The sequence below is a fragment of the Bombina bombina genome, chromosome 2, assembly GCF_027579735.1.
Source record: "Bombina bombina isolate aBomBom1 chromosome 2, aBomBom1.pri, whole genome shotgun sequence".
NCBI classification, from domain to species: Eukaryota; Metazoa; Chordata; class Amphibia; order Anura; family Bombinatoridae; genus Bombina; species Bombina bombina.
Window position 1 is genome coordinate 1,038,195,565 of NC_069500.1, and position 20,464 is coordinate 1,038,216,028.

The 20,464-nt window shown below is 41.3% G+C and overlaps 1 protein-coding gene across 1 annotated transcript in view; it reads right to left on the bottom strand.

Annotated features, from left to right (window-relative positions):
- Positions 1–16,041, bottom strand: part of LOC128648157 (uncharacterized) — a 37,217-nt gene extending 21,176 nt beyond the window's left edge. Inside the window, exons 1-3 of the mRNA XM_053700817.1 lie at positions 15,868–16,041; positions 15,664–15,703; positions 7,625–7,713 (exon numbers count right to left, since the gene is read on the bottom strand). Of these exons, the coding sequence (XP_053556792.1) occupies positions 7,625–7,713; positions 15,664–15,703; positions 15,868–15,982 (244 nt within the window). The 5' untranslated portion in view covers positions 15,983–16,041. The remainder of the gene's footprint in view (positions 1–7,624; positions 7,714–15,663; positions 15,704–15,867) is intronic.
- Between the last annotated feature and the right edge of the window lie 4,423 nt (positions 16,042–20,464).

Consider the following 20,464-nt stretch of genomic DNA (forward strand, 5'->3'; position numbering starts at 1 on the left):
TTCTCTTGTAAGGTGTATCCAGTCCACGGATCATCCATTACTTGGGGGATATTCTCCTTCCCAACAGGAAGCTGCAAGAGGACCACCCACAGCAGAGCTGTCTATATAGCTCCTCCTCTCCCTGCCACCTCCAGTCATTCTCTTGCAGCTCTCGACAAGAAAGGAAGTAGCTAGAGATGTGGTGTTTTTATTTAGTTTATCTTCATTCAAAAGTTTGTTATTTTCAAATGGTACAGGAGTTGTACTATTTTAGCCTCAGGCAGAAAGTAGAAGAAGAGACTGCCTGTGGTCTTTAATGATCTTAGCAGGTTGTAACTAAGATCCATTGCCGTTCTCACACATAACTGAAGAGAGAGGTAACTTCAGCTGGGGAATGGCGTGCAGGGTTTCCTGCTATGAGGTATGTGCAGTTTAAATTTTTCTAGAGAAATGTAAATGCTAGAAAATGCTGTTAATACCGGATTTATCTGAGGTAAGCCTGATAACAGTGATTTAACAACAACTAGTATCATGCTTGCTGTTAGAGGTAATACTCTTATTATTTTTCACATTTCTGACATATAAAAAGTTAGCTGGAAGTGCTTAAACGTTTTTATATGCATATTGGTGATAAAACTTTATTGGGGCTTAGTTTTTCCACATGGCTGGCTAATTTTTGCCTAGGGATAGTTTTGTTTGGCCTCTCACTGTGAATACATAAGTGGGAGGGGCCTAATTTCGCTCCTAAATGCGCATTAGATTTTGCAGTCTGAGACATCCAGTTTCCCTGAAGGAGTCCCCTGAATGCTTAGGACCTCTCTGAAGGGTTTTGCGCTTTCCAAAGTCGATTGTATGGGAAGGTAGGACCACAGCAGAGCTGTGGCAGTTTGTTGTGACTGTTAAAAAACGTTTATTTCGTTTTTTTGATCCGTTTTTGAAACTAAGGGGTTAATCATCCATTTGCAAGTGGGTGCAATGTTCTGTTAGCCTATTATACACACTGTAAAAATTTCGTTTGATTTACTGCTTTTTATCACTGTTTTTCAAATTCTGACCTTTTTTATTTTTCTTAAAGGCACAGTACCGTTTTTATTTTTTGCTTGTTTACTTTCATTAAAGTGTTTTCCAAGCTTGCTGGTCTCTTTGCTAGTCTGTTTAAACATGTCTGACATAAAGGAAACTCCTTATTCATTATGTTTAGAAGCCATGGTGGAACCCCCTCTTAGAATGTGTACCAAATGTACTGATTTCACTTTAAGTTATAAAGACCATATTCTGTCTTTAAAAGATTTATCACCAGAGGAAACTGACAAGGGGGAAGTTATGCCGACTAACTCGCCTCACGTGTCAGAACCTTTAACTCCCGCTCAAGGGACTCCCGCTCAAGAGGCGCCAAGTACATCTAGCGCGCCCATGGCGTTTACTTTACAAGACATGGCGGCAGTCATGGATAATACCCTTTCAGCTGTATTATCCAGACTACCTGGGTTACGAGGAAAGCGAGACAGCTCTGGTGTTAGAAGGAATACAGAGCACTCTGACGCTTTAGTAGCTATGTCTGATACCCCCTCACAATATGCAGAAGCTGAGGAAGGAGAGCTTCTTTCTGTGGGTGATTCTTCTGACTCAGGGAAGATGCTTCAACCTGATTCTGATATGTCAACATTTAAATTTAAGCTTGAACACCTCCACGTGTTGCTCAGGGAGGTTTTAGCTACTCTGAATGACTGTGACACCATTATAGTGCCAGAGAAAATGTGCAGATTGGATAAATACTATGCAGTGCCTGTTTACACTGATGTTTTTCCAATACCTAAAAGGTTTTTAGAGATTATTACTATGGAATGGGATAGACCAGGTGTTCCGTTCTCTCCCCCTCCTGCCTTTAAGAAAATGTTTCCCATAGATTCTGCCACACGGGACTTATGGCAAATGGTCCCTAAGGTGGAGGGAGCAGTTTCTACTCTAGCTAAGCATACTACTATCCCTGTCAAGGACAGTTGTGCTTTCTTAGATCCAATGGATAAAAAGTTAGAGGGTTACCTTAAGAAAATGTTTATTCAACAAGGTTTTATTCTACAGCCTCTTGCATGCATTGCCCCGGTCACTGCTGCTGCGGCCTTCTGGTTTGAGTCTCTGGAAGAGGCCTTACAGGTAGAGACCCCATTGGATGATATACTTGACAAGCTTAGAGCACTTAAGCTAGCCAATTCATTTGTTTCTGATGCCATTGTTCATTTAACTAAACTAACGGCTAAGAATTCTGGTTTTGCTATTCAGGCGCGTAGGGCGCTATGGCTTAAATCATGGTCAGCTGACGTTACTTCAAAGTCTAAGCTTCTTAATATTCCCTTCAAGGGGTAGACCCTATTCGGGCCTGGATTGAAGGAGATAATTTCTGATATTACTGGAGGAAAAGGTCATGCCCTTCCTCAGGATAGGTCTAACAAGTTAAGGACCAAACAAACTAATTTTCGTGACTTTCGAAACTTTAAGACAAGTGCGGCATCAACTTCCTCTAATACAAAACAAGAGGGAAATTTTGCCCAGTCCAAGCCCGTCTGGAGACCTAACCAGACTTGGAACAAAGGTAAGCAGGCCAAGAAACCTGCTGCTGCCTCTAAGACAGCATGAAGGATTGGCCCCCGATCCGGTAACGGATCTAGTAGGGGGCAGACTTTCTCTCTTCACCCAGGTTTGGGCAAGAGATGTCCAGGATCCCTGGGCATTGGAAATTGTGTCCCAGGGATATCTTCTGGACTTCAGAGCTTCCCCTCCAAAAGGGAGGTTTCACCTTTCACAATTATCTGCAAACCAGATAAAGAGAGAGGCATTCTTACATTGTTTTCAAGACCTCCAAGTTATGGGAGTGATCCACCCAGTTCCAAAGGAGGAACAGGGTCAAGGTTTCTATTCAAATCTATTTCTTTCATGTAATTAGCAAGAGTCCATGAGCTAGTGACGTATGGGATATACATTCCTACCAGGAGGAGCAAAGTTTCCCAAACCTTAAAATGCCTATAAATACACCCCTCACCACACCCACAATTCAGTTTTACAAACTTTGCCTCCCATGGAGGTGGTGAAGTAAGTTTGTGCTAGATTCTACGTTGATATGCGATTCGCAGCAGGCTGGAGCTCGATTTTCCTCTCAGAGTGCAGTGAATGTCAGAGGGATGTGAAGAAAGTATTGCCTATTTTAATTCAATGGTCTCCTTCTACGGGGTCTATTTCATAGGTTCTCTGTTATCGGTCGTAGAGATTCATCTCTTACCTCCCTTTTCAGATCAACGATATACTCTTATATACCATTACCTCTACTGATTCTCGTTTCAGTACTGGTTTGGCTATCTACTATATGTAGATGAGTGTCTTAGGTTAAGTAAGTCTTATTTTATTATGACACTCTAAGCTATGGTTGGGCACTTTCTATGTAAAGTTCTAAATATATGTCTTTAAACTTATATTTGCCATGATTCAGGATAATCAGTATTCCTTTAAAATTCAGACTGTCAGTTTCATTATTTGGGATAATGCATTTTAATTCAATTTATTTTTCTCTACCTTGAAAATTTTCAATTGATCATATTTCCCTGTGTGCTGTTAGGCTCGCGGGGGCAGAAAATGTTTCTTTTTATTGCGTCATTCTTGGCGCTGACTTTTTTGCCGCAAAAATTTCGTCATTTCCGGCGCCTTAGTTGACACTGGAAGTTGTATTCTATTAATTTTTCAGCGGAATTGCCTGTCTTTATTTTATCCCTCCCTCTCTAGTGACTCTTGCGTGGAAGTTCCACATCTTGGGTATTTATTATCCCATATGTCACTAGCTCATGGACTCTTGCTAATTACATGAAAGAAAACATAATTTATGTAAGGACTTACCTGATAAATTCATTTCTTTCATATTAGCAAGAGTCCATGAGGCCCACCCCTTTTTTGTGGTGGTTATGATTTTTTTGTATAAAGCACAATTATTCCAATTCCTTATTTTTTTTATGCTTTCGCTCCTTTCTTATCACCCCACTTCTTGGCTATTCGTTAAACTGAATTGTGGGTGTAGTGAGGGGTGTATTTATAGGCATTTTAAGGTTTGGGAAACTTTGCCCCTTCTGGTATGAATGTATATCCCATACGTCACTAGCTCATGGACTCTTGCTAATATGAAAGAAATGAATTTATCAGGTAAGTTCTTACATAAATTATGTTTTGTGCTTCCCAAAAAAGAGGGAACCTTCAGACCAATATTAGATCTCAAGATCCTAAACAAATTTCTCAAGGTCCCATCATTCAAGATGGAGACTATTCGAACCATCCTACCTATGATACAGGAGGGTCAATACATGACTACTGTGGACTTAAAGGATGCTTATCTTCACATTCCGATACACAAAGATCATCATCGGTTTCTCAGGTTTGCCTTCCTAGACAGGCATTACCAGTTTGTGGCTCTTCCCTTTGGGTTAGCTACAGCTCCAAGAATCTTTACGAAGATTCTGGGGTCACTTCTGGCGGTACTAAGGCCGCGGGGCATAGCAATAGCCCCTTACTTAGACGACATTCTGATACAGGCATCAAATTTTCAAATTGCCAAGTCTCATAAGGACATCGTTCTGGCATTCCTGAGGTCGCATGGGTGGAATATGAACGAAAAGAAGAGTTCTCTATCCCCTCTCACAAGAGTTTCCTTTCTGGGAACTCTGATAGATTCTGTAGAATTGAGGATTTACCTGACATAGGCCAGGTTATCAAAACTTCTAAATTCTTGCCGTGTTCTTTATTCTACTTCTCGCCCTTCGGTGGCTCAGTGTATGGAAGTAATCGGCTTAATGGTAGCAGCAATGGACATAGTTCCGTTTGCCCGCCTACATCTCAGACCGCTGCAACTCTGCATGCTCAGTCAGTGGAATGGGGATTACACAGATTTGTCCCCTCTACTAAATCTGGATCAAGAGACCAGGGATTCTCTTCTCTGGTGGCTATCTCGGGTCCATCTGTCCAAAGGTATGACCTTTCGCAGGCCAGATTGGACAATAGTAACTACAGATTCCAGCCTTCTGGGCTGGGGGGCAGTCTGGAACTCCCTGAAGGCTCAGGGATCGTGGACTCAGGAGGAGGTTCTCCTCCCGATAAACATTCTGGAACTAAGAGCGATATTCAATGCTCTTCAGGCTTGGCCTCAGCTAGCGACAATGAGGTTCATCAGATTTCAGTCTGACAACATCACGACTGTAGCTTACATCAACCATCAAGGGGGAACAAGGAGTTCCCTAGCGATGTTGGAGGTTTCAAAGATAATTCGTTGGGCAGAGATTCACTCTTGCCATCTATCAGCTATCCATATCCCAGGAGTAGAGAACTGGGAGGCGGATTTTCTAAGTTGACAGACCTTTCATCCGGGGGAGTGGGAGCTCCATCCGGAGGTGTTTGCACAGTTGATTCAACGTTGGGGCAAACCAGAACTGGATCTCATGGCGTCTCGCCAGAACGCCAAGCTTCCTTGTTACGGGTCCAGGTCCAGGGATCCCAAGGCAGCGCTGATAGATGCTCTAGCAGCGCCTTGGTCCTTCAACCTGGCTTATGTGTTTCCACCGTTTCCTCTGCTCCCTCGTCTGATTGCCAAGATCAAGCAGGAGAGAGCATCAGTGATTTTGATAGCACCTGCATGGCCACGCAGGACTTGGTATGCAGATCTGGTGGACATGTCATCCTTTCCACCATGGACTCTGCCTCTAAGACAGGACCTTCTACTTCAGGGTCCTTTCAACCATCCAAATCTAATTTCTCTGCGTCTGACTGCCTGGAGATTGAACGCTTGATTTTATCAAAGAGTGGCTTCTCCGAGTCGGTCATTGATACCTTAATTCAGGCACGGAATCCTGTCACCAGGAAAATCTATCATAAGATATGGTGTAAATATCTTCATTGGTGTGAATCCAAGGGTTACTCATGGAGTAAGGTCAGGATTCCTAGGATATTGTCTTTTCTCCAAGATGGATTGGAGAAGGGTTTGTCAGCGAGTTCCTTAAAGGGACAGATTTCTGCTTTGTCTATTCTTTTGCACAAGCGTCTGGCGGATGTTCCAGATGTTCAGGCATTTTGTCAGGCTTTAGTTAGAATCAAGCCTGTGTTTAAACCTGTTGCTCCGCCATGGAGTTTAAATTTAGTTCTTAAAGTTCTTCAAGGGGTTCCGTTTGAACCCTTGCATTCCATAGATATCAAGCTTTTATCTTGGAAAGTTCTGTTTTTGGTAGCTATCTCCTCGGCTCGTAGAGTTTCTGAGTTATCTGCCTTACAGTATGATTCCCCTTATCTGATCTTCCATGCAGATAAGGTAGTTTTGCGTACCAAACCTGGGTTTTTACCTAAGGTGGTATCTAATAAGAATATCAATCAGGAGATTGTTGTTCCGTCACTGTGTCCTAATCCTTCTTCAAAGAAGTAACGTTTATTGCACAATCTTGACGTGGTTCATGCTTTAAAGTTTTATTTACAAGCTACTAAAGATTTTCGTCAAACATCTGCATTGTTTGTAGTCTACTCTGGACAGAGGAGAGGCCAAAAGGCTTCGGCAACTTCTCTTTCGTTTTGGCTAAGGAGTATAATACGCTTAGCTTATGAGACTGCTGCTGATCAGCAGCCTCCTGAAAGGATTACAGCTCATTCTACTAGAGCGGTAGCTTCCACATGGGCTTTTAAGAATGAGGCTTCTGTAGAACAGATTTGTAAGGCGGCGACTTGGTCTTCGCTTCATACTTTCAAAGTTCTATAAATTTGATACTTTTGCTTCTTCGGAGGCTATTTTTGGGAGAAAGGTTTTGCAGGCAGTGGTACCTTCCGTTTAAGTACCTGCCTTGTCCCTCCCTTCATCCGTGTCCTATAGCTTTGGTATTGGTATCCCACAAGTAATGGATGATCCGTGGACTGGATACACCTTACAAGAGAAAACATAATTTATGCTTACCTGATAAATTTATTTCTCTTGTGGTGTATCCAGTCCACTGCCCGCCCTGTCATTTTAAGGCAGGTATATTTTATTTTTAAACTTCAGTCACCACTGCACCCTATGGTTTCCCCTTTCTCTTGCTTGTCTTCGGTCAAATGACTGGAGGTGGCAGGGAGAGGAGGAGCTATATAGACAGCTCTGCTGTGGGTGGTCCTCTTGCAGCTTCCTGTTGGGAAGGAGAATATCCCCCAAGTAATGGATGATCCGTGGACTGGATACACCACAAGAGAAATACATTTATCAGGTAAGCATAAATTATGTTTTTGCTATTTTGATAAAACACACAATTTTAAACAGCTTTCCAATTCACTTCTATTATCTAAATGTGTGCAGTCTTTTTTTATGCACACTTTCTAAAGGCACAGCTCTCCTACTGTGCATATGCAAGATTCACAGACTATATGTATATGCATTTTGTGGTTGGCTGATGACTGTCACATGATGCAGTGGAAGGTCAGAAAGAAATCTACTACTCATTTGAAATTCAGAGCTTTTGCATTGTCCTTATAATATGCATTTACTGATTATGCTGTTCCACTGTGTTTAGTGGTCCTTTAATTTATTTCTAAAACTGTATTATTTGGGGGGAAACATCATTTTTTTCTTTAAATCATTCATGAGTCTTTAATACCCCAAACATACCAATGTGTTCCCCCTGAAGTGACCAGAGCTTCACTGTGCAATCCATGGATGAAGTGACAACCAGCCCATGCTTACTCAATGGGATCACACTGTTAAAATAAAACAATAAAGATATTGTGTTTCTATTACCATATAGTCTCAGTAAACATTTAAAGAGACAGTACACTGTAAAATAGTTTTTCCATTAATGTATTTTCAATGACTTGAGTATAAAATGTATGAGAAATTGCATTTTCAGGTTTATTTGTGTTTATGCATTAGCTGGTTTTGTGCTTTTAAACCACAACCTATTACAATGGGTTGAGCTTTGCAGGTAATATCAAATCTCATTATGTTATCACTTTGTGTACATAGACTTGCTTCAATATCTTTCTATAAACCAAAGCATAATACTAAGAGAGAATAATGAAACATTTACATTTTATTACTTAACTATCCTGCACACAACTGTGTGTGTACTTTCTTCTGCTGGCTGTATTTACATAGGCTTATCAATAGCCTAGACTCCAGTATAGAAACATGTCTATGACATGCCTCAATTTTCTCGTCCGACGTCCCAGTCTTTCGCAGTTTCACAAGCAGTGTCCTGAGGTTCCTCTCAGTCAGTTCCTGGGGGTATATATTTACCAGGTGATTTTGCTGCACAACTGACTTCTGCAGTATCTGAGTGCCTTAACCTGTTTAAGGTAAAAGAAAGAAAAATTTATTTTAAGTCAGGTATTTCTGATTCCGCCAAGACTGCTTTAGCCAGTTTATCTCAGTTATCTGAGGAGGATCATTCCTTGGTTGCTTCTGAGGGTGAGATCTCTGATTCTGAATCTGCTGTAGTGAGTACACCGGATTCTGATGAGGTTAGTTTTAGATTTAAGCTTAAGCACCTCTATTTACTTTTGAAAGAGGTTCTAGCTACTTTGGAGGATTCTGAAAATACAGTCGCAGAAACTCCTAAAGGCTAATAAATTCAATAGAGTCTTTGATGTCAAACCCAAATCTGTGGAGGTATTTCCTGTTCCAGATCGCATGTCTGACATTATTTCTCAGTAATGGGAGAAGTCGGGTGTCCCTTTTTCCCCGTCTCCTGTCTTTAAAAAGATGTTTCCTGTTGCTGACTCTGTGCAAGTACTTTGGCACACTGTTCCTAAAGTAGAGGGCGCTATATCCAGATCAGCCAAGAGAACCACTATTCTTCTAGAGGATAGTACCTCATTTAAGGAGCCTATGGATAGGAAACTGGAGGGTTACTTAAGGAAGATGTTTCTTCATCAAGTTCTACAATGGCAGCAAGTTGCTAGTATTGCAGCGGTCACTGGTGCGGCCTTGTACTGGTGCGACTCCTTATCGGATCTGATTTTAGAGGAGACTACAGAAGAGGAGATCCGAGACAGGATCGAAGCTTTAAAGCTGGCTAATGCCTTTATCTGTGATGCTAGCGTGCAAGTAGTCCGTTTGGGTGCAAAGGTTTCTAGCTTTGCTATTCGATCTCGCAGAGCTCTGTGGCTAAAGTCTTGGTCTGCGGACGTGGTGTCCAAGTCTAAACTGCTGTATCTTCCATTTAAGGGTAAGACTTTATTTGGTCCTGGTCTGGCTGAAATAATTTCCATGGTCACAGGTGGAAAGGGAGCTTTTCTGCCACAGGATAAGAAGGTTAGACCTAAGGGACACCAGACTTCTAATTTTCATTCCTTTTGCAACTTCAAGGGATCATCCTCTTCTTCCAAACCTGAACAAGCCAATACCTCATGGAGGTCTAACCAGCCTTGGAATAAGGGTAAACAATCCAAGAAGCCTTCCTCTGATAATGAATAGAAATACAAGAGGCACAACATAGGGTAATAAAGTAGATACTTTATTACCCTATGTTGCGCCTCTTGTATTTCTATTCACTATAGGACTCTATCTTCTTTGATATGACGAAGAGTGCTGCCGGATCTCGATTCCAACTATTTTCATCACTACACTAGCGCACCTCCCCTGGATCGTAGGAATCCTAGTATTGTCTTCCTCTAATAATAAATTGGCATGAATGGTCCGCCCCTGATCCAATCTCAAAGGATCAAGTAGGGAGCAGGCTTTCCTTTTTTCAGCAGGCTTGGATTTGCGATGTCCCCGATCCTTGGGCATTGGAAGTAGTCTCCCAGGGATACAGGCTAGAATTCAAATCTTGTCCTCCCAGAGGCTGATTTCTCCTGTCAAGATTATCTGTAAACCAGATAAAGAGAGAGGCTTTCTTAAACCGTGTCAAGGATTTTGCTTCTCTAGGAGTGATTGTCCCAGTTCCTCTGGCGGAACAGGGTCAAGGATTCTATTCCAACTTATTCGTGGTTTCCAAGAAAGAGGGAACTTTTCGACCCATTTTAGACCTCAAGTTTCTCAATAAATTTCTTAGGGTTCCGTCCTTAAAGATGGAGACTATCCGTTCTATTCTCCCTCTAGTTCAGGAGGGTCAGTTCATGACTACCATCGACCTAAAGGACGCATATCTTAATGTTCCTTTTCACAAGGAACATTTCAAATACCTGCGGTTTGCCTTTTTGGACAAAGGTTCTAGGGGCTCTACTGGCAGTGGTCAGATCTCAAGGAATTGTGGTGGCACTTTACCTGGACGATATCTCGGTTCAGGCGCCAGATTTTCATTTAGCAAGATCTCATACGGATTCTCTGTTGTGGATTCTCCACTCTCACGGGTGGAAGATGAATCTGGAAAAGAGTTCCTTGGTGCCAGATACCAGGTATGTATTTTGGGGACGATCATAGACTCGATCTCCATGAAGATTTTCTTAACCAAGGCCAGAAAATGTATTTTCTTGCAACCTGTCTTTCTCGTCAGTCCTCTGCCCTTCCCTCAGTGGCACTGTGTATGGAAGTCATTGGTCTAATGGTGGCTTCCATGGACATTATTCATTTTGCTTGTTTCCATCTGAGACCTCTACAATTATGCAGGCTCCGACAACGGAATAGAGACCACTCAGACTTTTCTCAGAGGATAGTCTTAGACACCCAGACAAGAGATTTTCTGTCCTGGTGGCTCTCTCAGGACCATCTGTCCCAGGGCACATGCTTCCAGAGACCATCTTGGGAGATCGACTACGGACGTCAGCCTTTTCAGTTTTGGGTGACTTAAGAACTCAGGGAATTTGGACTCAGAAGGAGTCTGACCTCCCAATAAATAAAATAAAGTTGAGAGCAATCTTCAATGCACTGATAGCTTGGCCTCAACTGAGTTTTTTTTACGGTGTATCAGATTTCAATTTGACAAAATTACTTCTATGGCATTTATCAACCATCAGGGAGGAACGCAGAGTTTCTTAGCCATGAGGAGGTGACTCGCATTCTTCAGTGGGCGGAGTTTCACAATTGTCACATTTCTGCTATCCACATCCCAGGTGTGGACAACTGGGAAGCGGATTATCTGAGCAGGCAGACTTTTCATCCAGGGGAGTGTGCCCTTCAACCGGAAGTATTTTCAATGCTAACTCTCAAGTGGGGAGTTCCGGAGTTGGATCTCATGGCGTCTCGTCTAAACGCCAAACTTCCAAAGTACGGTTCAAGATCAAGAGATCCGCAAGCAGCTCTGGTCGACGCTCTAGCGGTTCCATTTACCTATTTCCTCTGTTTGCCCTCCTTCCTCGGGTGATAGCCCGTACCAAACAGGAGCAGGCTTCAGTGATTCTAATTGCTCCAGCTTGGCCTCACAGAATTTGGTTTGCGGATCTGGTGAGGATGACGTCCTTTCCCCCCGTGTAAATTTCCTCTGAGGAAGGACCTTCTACTTCAGGGTCCTTTTCTACATCCAAACCTAGATTCTCTGAAGCTGACTGCTTGGAGAATGAACGCCTAGTCTTGTCTAGACAAGGTTTTTCAGAGAAGGTTATTGGTACCATGATTCAGGCTCGTAAGCTGGTAACTCGCAGGATTTACCAAAAGGTGTGGCGTACATTCCTTTACTGGTGCAAATCTAGGGGTTTCCCTTGGAGTAAAGTGAGAGTTCCACGCATTCTGTCTTTTCTTCAGGAGGGCCTGGAGAAGAGCTTGTCAGTCAGTACTCTGAAGTGCCAGATTTCTGCTCTTTCGATTCTTTTGCATAAACGTCTGTCCGACCTGCCAGATGTTTTGTTCAGGCCTTGGTCAGAATCAGGCCCGTGTTTAAACCTGTTGCTCCTCCTTGGAGCCTTAATCTTGTTCTTAGGGTTCTGCAGCAGGCTCTGTTTTAGCCTATGCACTCTGTTGATATTAAGTTATTATCTTGGAAGGATTTGTTTCTTCTAGCTTTTTCTTCTGCTCGTAGAGTCTCAGAGCTTTTAGCTCTACAGTGTGAGTCCCTTATCTTATTTTCCATGCGGATAAGGCGGTCCTTCCTACCAAATTGGGATTTCTGCCTAAGGTGGTTTCAGACCACAATATCGATCAGGAAATTGTCGTTCCTTTGTTCTGCCCTAATCCTTTTTCTCATAAGGAAACATCTGTTACTTAACCTTGATGTAGTGCGTGCTTTCAAGTCCTATCTGCAGGCTACTAGGGATTTTCAGCAATCTACTTCCCTTTTTGTTGTGTTATCTGGTAAATGTAAGGGCCAGAAGGCCACTTCTACTACTCTGTTTGGTTGAGAAGAGTAATTTGATTGACCTATGAGACATCTGAACAACAGTCTCCTGAGAGGATTATGGCTCATTCCACTAGGGCTGATTCTTCTTCCTGGGCCTTTAAAAATGAGGCTTCTGTGGAACAAATCTGCAAGGCAGCCACTTGGTCTTTGTTGCATACTTTTCCCAAATTCTACAAATTTGATGTTTTTGCCTCTGCTGAGGCTTTTTTGGAAGGAAAGTTATTCAAGCGGTGGTGCATTCTGTTTAGGTCTGGCTGTTTTGTTTTCCCTCCCTTCCATTCTGTGTCCTCTAGCTTGGGTATTGGTTCCCACTAGTAATTAGAATGGATTCGTGAACTCTCCATGCCATTGGAAAGAAAACAAAATTTATGCTTACCTGAAATTCTTTTCTTTCCTGGCATGGAGAGTCCATGACCCGCCCTTATTTAAATTTTGAGATGGATTTTGTCATTTCCTAAACTTCAGATACCTCTATCTCTTTGTGTCCTCTTCTCTTTCCATATTCCTTTGACTTAATGACTGGGGGATTGTGGGAAGCGGGAGGATACTTAAAGCTTTGCTGGGGTGCTCTTTGTCTCCTCCGGGTGGCCAGGAGTTGAATTTCCATTAGTAATTAGAATGGATTCATGGACTCTCCATACCAGGAAAGAAAATAATGTAAATACAGGGATATCTGTGATAAGAAGTACCACAGGTCTCCTATAGGAGGCGCTAATAGACAATGATAAATATTGCTAAAATCAGTGTGCAACTCGTCACACAATATACATAATGTAAAGAGATTAAAAATGTTAAAAGTATGTATGTATACAGACGTGGCACGTGACCAATCTGGCAATAGGTAAGTTCAAATGGTATCCAACAAAGTCCAAATATAGAACAGGCAGCTCTCGGTCTTCACCCAAACGATGGTGTAGCTTCTAAAATGGATAACTGTAATGAAAGCAGAAACAGAGGCGCCACATGTGTTGATCAATCAAAGCTGACAATATCCAAGCGATACAAGATACAGGGTACTCACAAACGTGAAGGCACTCTCTTGTGCCTGTAGAGGCAGGCTGGTATTCTCCCAGCAAACCAGCTGGCTGTACAAGGGAATCCCCTTCGTGATATCCTGTGTTTCTAGTTGTCCCAAAAGCAACCCTTGCCTGGGTCACTTATCGCAGAATGAAACTGGAGTGAAGAGGGGAGAAAGGCTAAACAGCCCTTAGGTTACTTGCAAGGGAAATGCCACACTAACACCAGACTTGTAAAAAATAAACCAAGTATTTTATTGTTCCAAAATAAAAATACCATCAGTGCAACAAATTACAGCTGGGTGTGTTAAAAGGCAAATCTCCTTGTATGTGCAGAGATAATAGCGACGCGTTTCTCAGGGATAACCCTGTTTCATAAGGCTTGTATACTCTCACCCTGTTTGGCTTCCCTTTAAATAGGGCTCAGTAACCATATGTTTGCAATAAACCCTCCCCTTCCTTCACATAAACCAATAATGCCTTTCCTTTCCAAAAATGCCCACTTGTTGCTATAATTAAAGTAATATTAAAAATTGTGTATAAATATGAGCTAGCCTATATGATACCCTATAAACTATGACAAATATGTTATTAACTGTGAAATTAGATTAGTATGATTCCGTGCCGATTATAAAATAATTTCGAGTGCACTGGTGTAAACAAACTACGTGAGTAAAAACTCCTTAGCCAATTGCGGACAACCTTATGGAGGCTTGGTTTACGTCCTACTAGTATGAACAACTACAAGGACCATCATGCCTCTGTGTGTCATGCCGGATCTTCCCGGATATGTAACAGCATGATTGTCCGTCTGTTATTTTGGTACCCCCATGGAGGCGCATGTGAAAAACCCACAACGAGGCACAAGAGAGTGCCTTCACGTTTGTGAGTACCCTGTATCTTGTATCGCTTGGATATTGTCAGCTTTAATTGATCTACACATGTGGCGCCTCTGTTTCTGTTTTCATTACAGTCATCCATTTAAGAAAATAATGTATCAGGTAAGCATAAATTTTGTTTTTCTCCCTCAGGACAAGATGTCTTAGGGATAGCACAAATTGTCAATTGTTTGTTCATTTTGTCAATTTTAGGAAACAAAAATCTTCCTCCTCCTTACAATGACCTTAAATTGGAACAAGGCCAAACATTCTATGAGTCTTCTTCATCTTCCAAATCAGCTAGGTTTCAAATCAAAGCCTTTTCAAGGAAGGTGGCTTCTGTCTCACATTCCAAAAGACTTACTTTTATTAGCTGTAACGTAAAGTTTTGGAACAAAGCTAAGGATTTTATTCCATCATTTTCCATTATTCCCAAGAAAAAGGGATGTTTCAGACCAATTCTGTACTTTAATCAAATTTCTCAGAAGTTCCTGTATTCAAAATAGTAACAATCTGGGCAATTCTACCCCTTGTTTAACATGGTCAGTTTATATCGACAATTAATTTGAAGGACGCCTTCCTTTCTATTCTTAGACCATTTCCAGCTTCTAAGATTTGCCTTTCAGTACAAACTTTTTAATTTTGTGGCTCTTTCATTTGATCTACCTACAGCTCCCAGAACTGTTATGAAGGTTCTAGGAGGAACTCTCTTGTCTGTAATAAATACTTGTGTAGTTCAGTGGCTCTATACCGGGACAACATATTGGTTCAGGCGCCATTTTGTCCTTCGGTTGTATTTCATACCAAAATTCTACTGTTGTTTTCTTTACAGATATGGTTGAGGAATTAATTTAAAGGACTCTTCTATCTCATTAATCAAGAGTCTATTTTCCAGGAGCCATTATAGACTTAGTTACTATGAAACTTTCTCTAACAAATCAGGAATCAAAGGTTTAGTCTGTTTGCTCAGAACTGCACTACATTTGCAACTGATCTGTAGCTCAATATATGTTAGTGTTAGGTCTTATGATTGCAGCATCAGATGTTATTCCGTTTGCATGATTCCATATGCGATCTCTTCATCTTTGCATCCGGCAAATATCATTTTAGTCTGGGGGTACATGAAAGAACAGGGAGTTTGGTTTCCTCAGTAGGCGAGGTTACCAATAATTATCTTGGACGTGCATTCTTTAGGTCTCTTTAGAACTGTCCTCCTCTGAAAGGAGAAACTTACCACAGTTTTCATTCATACAATGTGTATGTATTCTATTCTATATTAAAGGACGTCTGGTTGAATCTTAGCCAGTGGATTAGAGGGTATACAATAAAAGCTAACTAAAGTAGAAAATATTTTAAAAGTCTCCAGCTTACTAAGATTAGTTTGCAGGCCATACTTTTACATTGATTAATACAAGTTTTGCATTCTAGTTATGTAAATAAACAACAAAATGTATCATGAAAAATAAAAAAATAAAGTCCTACTGAGATGAGATAACAGGTTGCAAGAGTGCTCTGAGGACCAGATTAATAGCTACTAATTACCTTGTTATATCACACAGATGGGCTCTCCAGCAGTGAAGCACTAATTAGGGAAAATCAGGATAGTAATGTTAACATGATTATTTCTCACATTGAATAATAAATGCATATAAACTGCATATGTATGTATATTTTATAAACTGTGCATGTATATAATATATATTACAAATATACCACTTACAGAAAAACTTGTGTAAAAAAACTTACAAGTTGGAGGCTTGTCCTCTAGTCCGTGTAGTGCATATTGTGAGATATTCCAGATATAAACAGAAAACTGTTGATCAGCTGCACAAAGAAGTGAATCATCTTCACTGACAGCCATATCGGTCACCACCGAATTATATTGTGACTGCAATAATAATTATCAACAGCTTTAGTATTGTGTTTATGACCCAAAACCATTAATGACTAATACTAGTAATTTTGGATTACGTGAACAAATCCCTTTGAAATTTGGTAGTTTTGTGGAAAACCTCAAAGACTGAAATTTTAAGTAAATTTGAGTAATTTTGGAATGATTAAATATTAAAAAGTTATTTAAAAGATTTTGCAAAAATGCTGCACCAATCTTTGTAAGATTTGAAATGTGGATACAGTTATTGTACCACTTTTATTGTCTAGTAGTTGCAATGTTTTGTTTGGTCAAAAAACAAGCAGTGGTTATTAAAGGGACACTGAACCCAAATTTTCTTTCATGTAATTGGCAAGAGTCCATGAGCTAGTGACGTATGGGATATACATTCCTACCAGGAGGGGCAAAGTTTCCCAAACCTCAAAATGCCTATAAATACACCCCCCCCCCAACACACCCACAATTCAGTTTTACAAACTTTGCCTCCTATGGAGGTGGTGAAGTAAGTTTGTGCTAGATTTCTACGTTGATATGCACTTCTCAGCATGCTGAAGCCCGGTTCCTCTCAGAGTGCAGTGAATGACAGAGGGATGTGAAGGGAGTATTACCTATTGAATGCAATGGTCATCCTAACGGGGATCTATTTCATAGGTTCTCTGTTATCGGTCGTAGAGATTCATCTCCTACCTCCCTTTTCAGATCGACGATATACTCTTATATACCATTACCTCTACTGATTCTCGTTTCAGTACTGGTTTGGCTATCTACTTTATGTAGATGAGTGTCTTTTGGTAAGTATGTTTTCCTTTATTTAAGACACTCTCAGCTATGGGTTGGCGCTTTATATGTAAAGTTTTAAATATAATGTTTGTACTTATATTTGACATGATTCAGGTTTATCAGTATATTTCCTTTTTGCAGGCTGTCAGTTTCATTTTGGGAAATGCACATAAAAAAAAATAAAAAAATTCTTACCTGAAATTTTCAAATTGACTTTCTTTTCTAAATTGCGGGCTGTTAGGCTCGCGGGTGCGCAAAATGCTATAATTTATTGCGTCATTCTTGGTGCGAGACTTTTCTCCTGTTAAGTGTAGTCAGTCCACGGGTCATCCATTACTTATGGGATTATATCTCCTCCCTAACAGGAAGTGCAAGAGGATCACCCAAGCAGAGCTGCTATATAGCTCCTCCCCTCTACGTCATATCCAGTCATTCTCTTGCACCTAACTAAAGATAGGACGTGTGAGAGGACTGTGGTGTGTTAAACTTAGTTTTTATTTCTTCAATCAAAAGTTTGTTATTTTAAACGGCACCGGAGTGTGTTGTTTGTTCTCAGGCAGCATTAGAAGAAGAATCTACCTGAGTTTGTCTATGATCTTAGCGGTCGTAACTAAGATCCACTTGCTGTTCTCGGCCATTCTGAGGAGTGAGGTAACTTCAGAACAGGGGATAGCATGCAGGGTCCACCTGCAAGGAGGTATGTGCAGTAAATTATTTTCTAAGGAATGGAATTGACTGAGAAAATACTGCTAATACCGATGTAATGTAAGTGCAGCCTTAAATGCAGTAGTAGCGACTGGTATCAGGCTGATATGTATGTATGTATACTCTGAGGTATTTCTGGGGAATGGAATTTCACTAAGAAAATACTGTCAATATTAAAGTAATATTTGAGCCTGCACTGCAGTGAAAGCGACTAGCAGCAAGCTTATTAATAACACTTCATAATTTTCAATTTTTAAAACGTTTACTGGCATGTTAATCGTTTTTTCTGAGGTACTTGGTGATAAAACTTTATGGGCATGATTTTTACCACTTGGCTGTCGTTTTTTTCTGAATAAAAACAGTTTACTGAGCTTCCCCACTGTTGTAATATGAGTGGGAGGGGCCTATTTTAGCGCTTTATTGCACAGTAAAAATTTAGTCACAGTCTTCCTATTTCTTCCTCCATGATCCAGGACATCTCTACAGAGCCCAGGGGTCTCCAGAACTAGTTTTGAGGGAGGTAATCAGTCACAGCAGACCTGTGACAGTGTGTTTGACTGTGATAAAAACGTTTATTATTTCAACTGTTATCCGTTTTGGGTATTAAGGGGTTAATCATCCTTTTGCTGGTGGGTGTAATCCTCTGCTAACTTTATACATTTTCTGTTAAAATTTGGTTGTTTTAACATAGTTGGTTCATTGTTAATTCAACTGTGTCACATTTTTATGTTTTCTTAAAAGCGCAGTAGCGTTTTTTATATAGCTTGTAAATTTATTTAAAAGTTTTTTTCCAAGCTTGCTAGTGTTATTGCTAGTCTGTTTAAACATGTCTGACACAAATGAATCTGTTTGTTCATTATGTTTAAAGGCCAATGTGGAGCCCAATAGAAATTTGTGCACTCAATGTATAGATGTTACTTTGAATAAAAGTCAAACTTTATATGTTAAAAAAATATCACCAGACAACGAGGGGGAAGTTATGCCGACTAACTCTCCTCACGTGTCAGTACCTTCGCCTCCCGCTCAGGAGGTGCGTGATATTGTGGCGCCAAGTACATCAGGGCGGCCCATACAAATCACTTTGCAAGACATGGCTAATGTTATGACTGAAGTACTATCTAAATTGCCAGAATTAAGAGGTAAACGCGATCACTCTGGGGTAAGAACAGAGTGCGCTGATAATAATAGAGCCATGTCTGATACTGCGTCACAATTTGCAGAACATGAGGACGGAGAGCTTCATTCTGTGGGTGACGGATCTGATCCAAGTAAACTGGATTCAGACATTTCAAATTTTAAATTTAAGCTTGAGAACCTCCATGTATTACTAGGGGAGGTATTAGCGGCTCTTAATGATTGTAACACGGTTGCAATTCCAGAGAAAGTATGTAGGCTGGATAAATATTTTGCGGTACCGGCGTGTACTGACGTTTTTCCTATACCTAAAAGGCTTACAGAAATTGTTAACAAGGAGTGGGATAGACCCGGTGTGCCCTTTTCACCCCCTCCTATATTTAGAAAAATGTTTCCAATAGACGCCACCACACGGGACCTATGGCAGACGGTCCCTAAGGTGGAAGGAGCAGTTTCTACTCTGGCTAAGCGCACCACTATCCCGGTGGAGGATAGCTGTGCTTTTTCAGATCCAATGGATAAAAAGTTAGAGGGTTACCTTAAGAAAATGTTTGTTCAGCAAGGTTTTATATTACAACCCCTTGCATGCATCGCGCCTGTTACTGCTGCGGCGGCATTCTGGTTTGAGTCTCTGGAAGAGACCCTTAGCACAGCTCCATTGGATGAGATTATGAACAAGCTTAAAGCCCTTAAGCTAGCTAATTCATTTATTTCTGATGCCGTAGTACACTTAACCAAACTTACGGCTAAGAACTCCGGATTCGCCATTCAAGCGCGTAGAGCGCTGTGGCTTAAATCCTGGTCAGCTGATGTGACTTCTAAATCTAAATTGCTTAATATTCCTTTCAAAGGGCAGACATTATTCAGGCCCGGCTTGAAAGAAATTATCGCTGACATTACTGGAGGTAAGGGCCATGCCCTGCCTCAAGACAGGGCCAAACCAAAGGCTAAACAGTCTAATTTTCGTGCCTTTCGTAACTTCAAGGTAGGAGCAGCATCAACTTCCTCCGCTCCAAGACAGGAAGGAACTGTTGCTCGCTACAGACAGGGCTGGAAACCTAACCAGTCCTGGAACAAGGGCAAGCAGGCCAGAAAACCTGCTGCTGCCCCTAAGACAGCATGAAGTGAGGGCCCCCGATCCGGAAACGGATCTAGTGGGGGGCAGACTTTCTCTCTTCGTCCAGGCTTGGGCAAGAGATGTCCAGGATCCCTGGGCGTTGGAGATCATATCTCAGGGATATCTTCTGGACTTCAAAGCTTCTCCTCCACAAGGGAGATTTCATCTTTCAAGGTTATCAGCAAACCAGATAAAGAAAGAGGCGTTTCTACGCTGTGTACAAGACCTCTTACTAATGGGAGTGATCCACCCAGTTCCGCGGTCGGAACACGGGCAAGGATTCTATTCAAATCTGTTTGTGGTTCCCAAAAAAGAGGGAACCTTCAGACCAATCTTGGACTTAAAGATCCTAAACAAATTCCTAAGAGTTCCATCGTTCAAAATGGAAACTATTCGAACCATCTTACCCATGATCCAAGAGGGTCAGTACATGACCACAGTGGATTTAAAGGATGCCTACCTTCATATACCGATTCACAAGGATCATTACCGGTATCTAAGATTTGCCTTCCTAAACAGGCATTACCAGTTTGTAGCTCTTCCCTTCGGGTTAGCTACGGCTCCAAGAATCTTTACAAAGGTTCTGGGCTCTCTTCTGGCGGTACTAAGACCGCGAGGCATAGCGGTAGCTCCGTACCTAGACGACATTCTGATACAAGCGTCAAGTTTCCAAACTGCCAAGTCTCATACAGAGTTAGTTCTGGCATTTCTAAGGT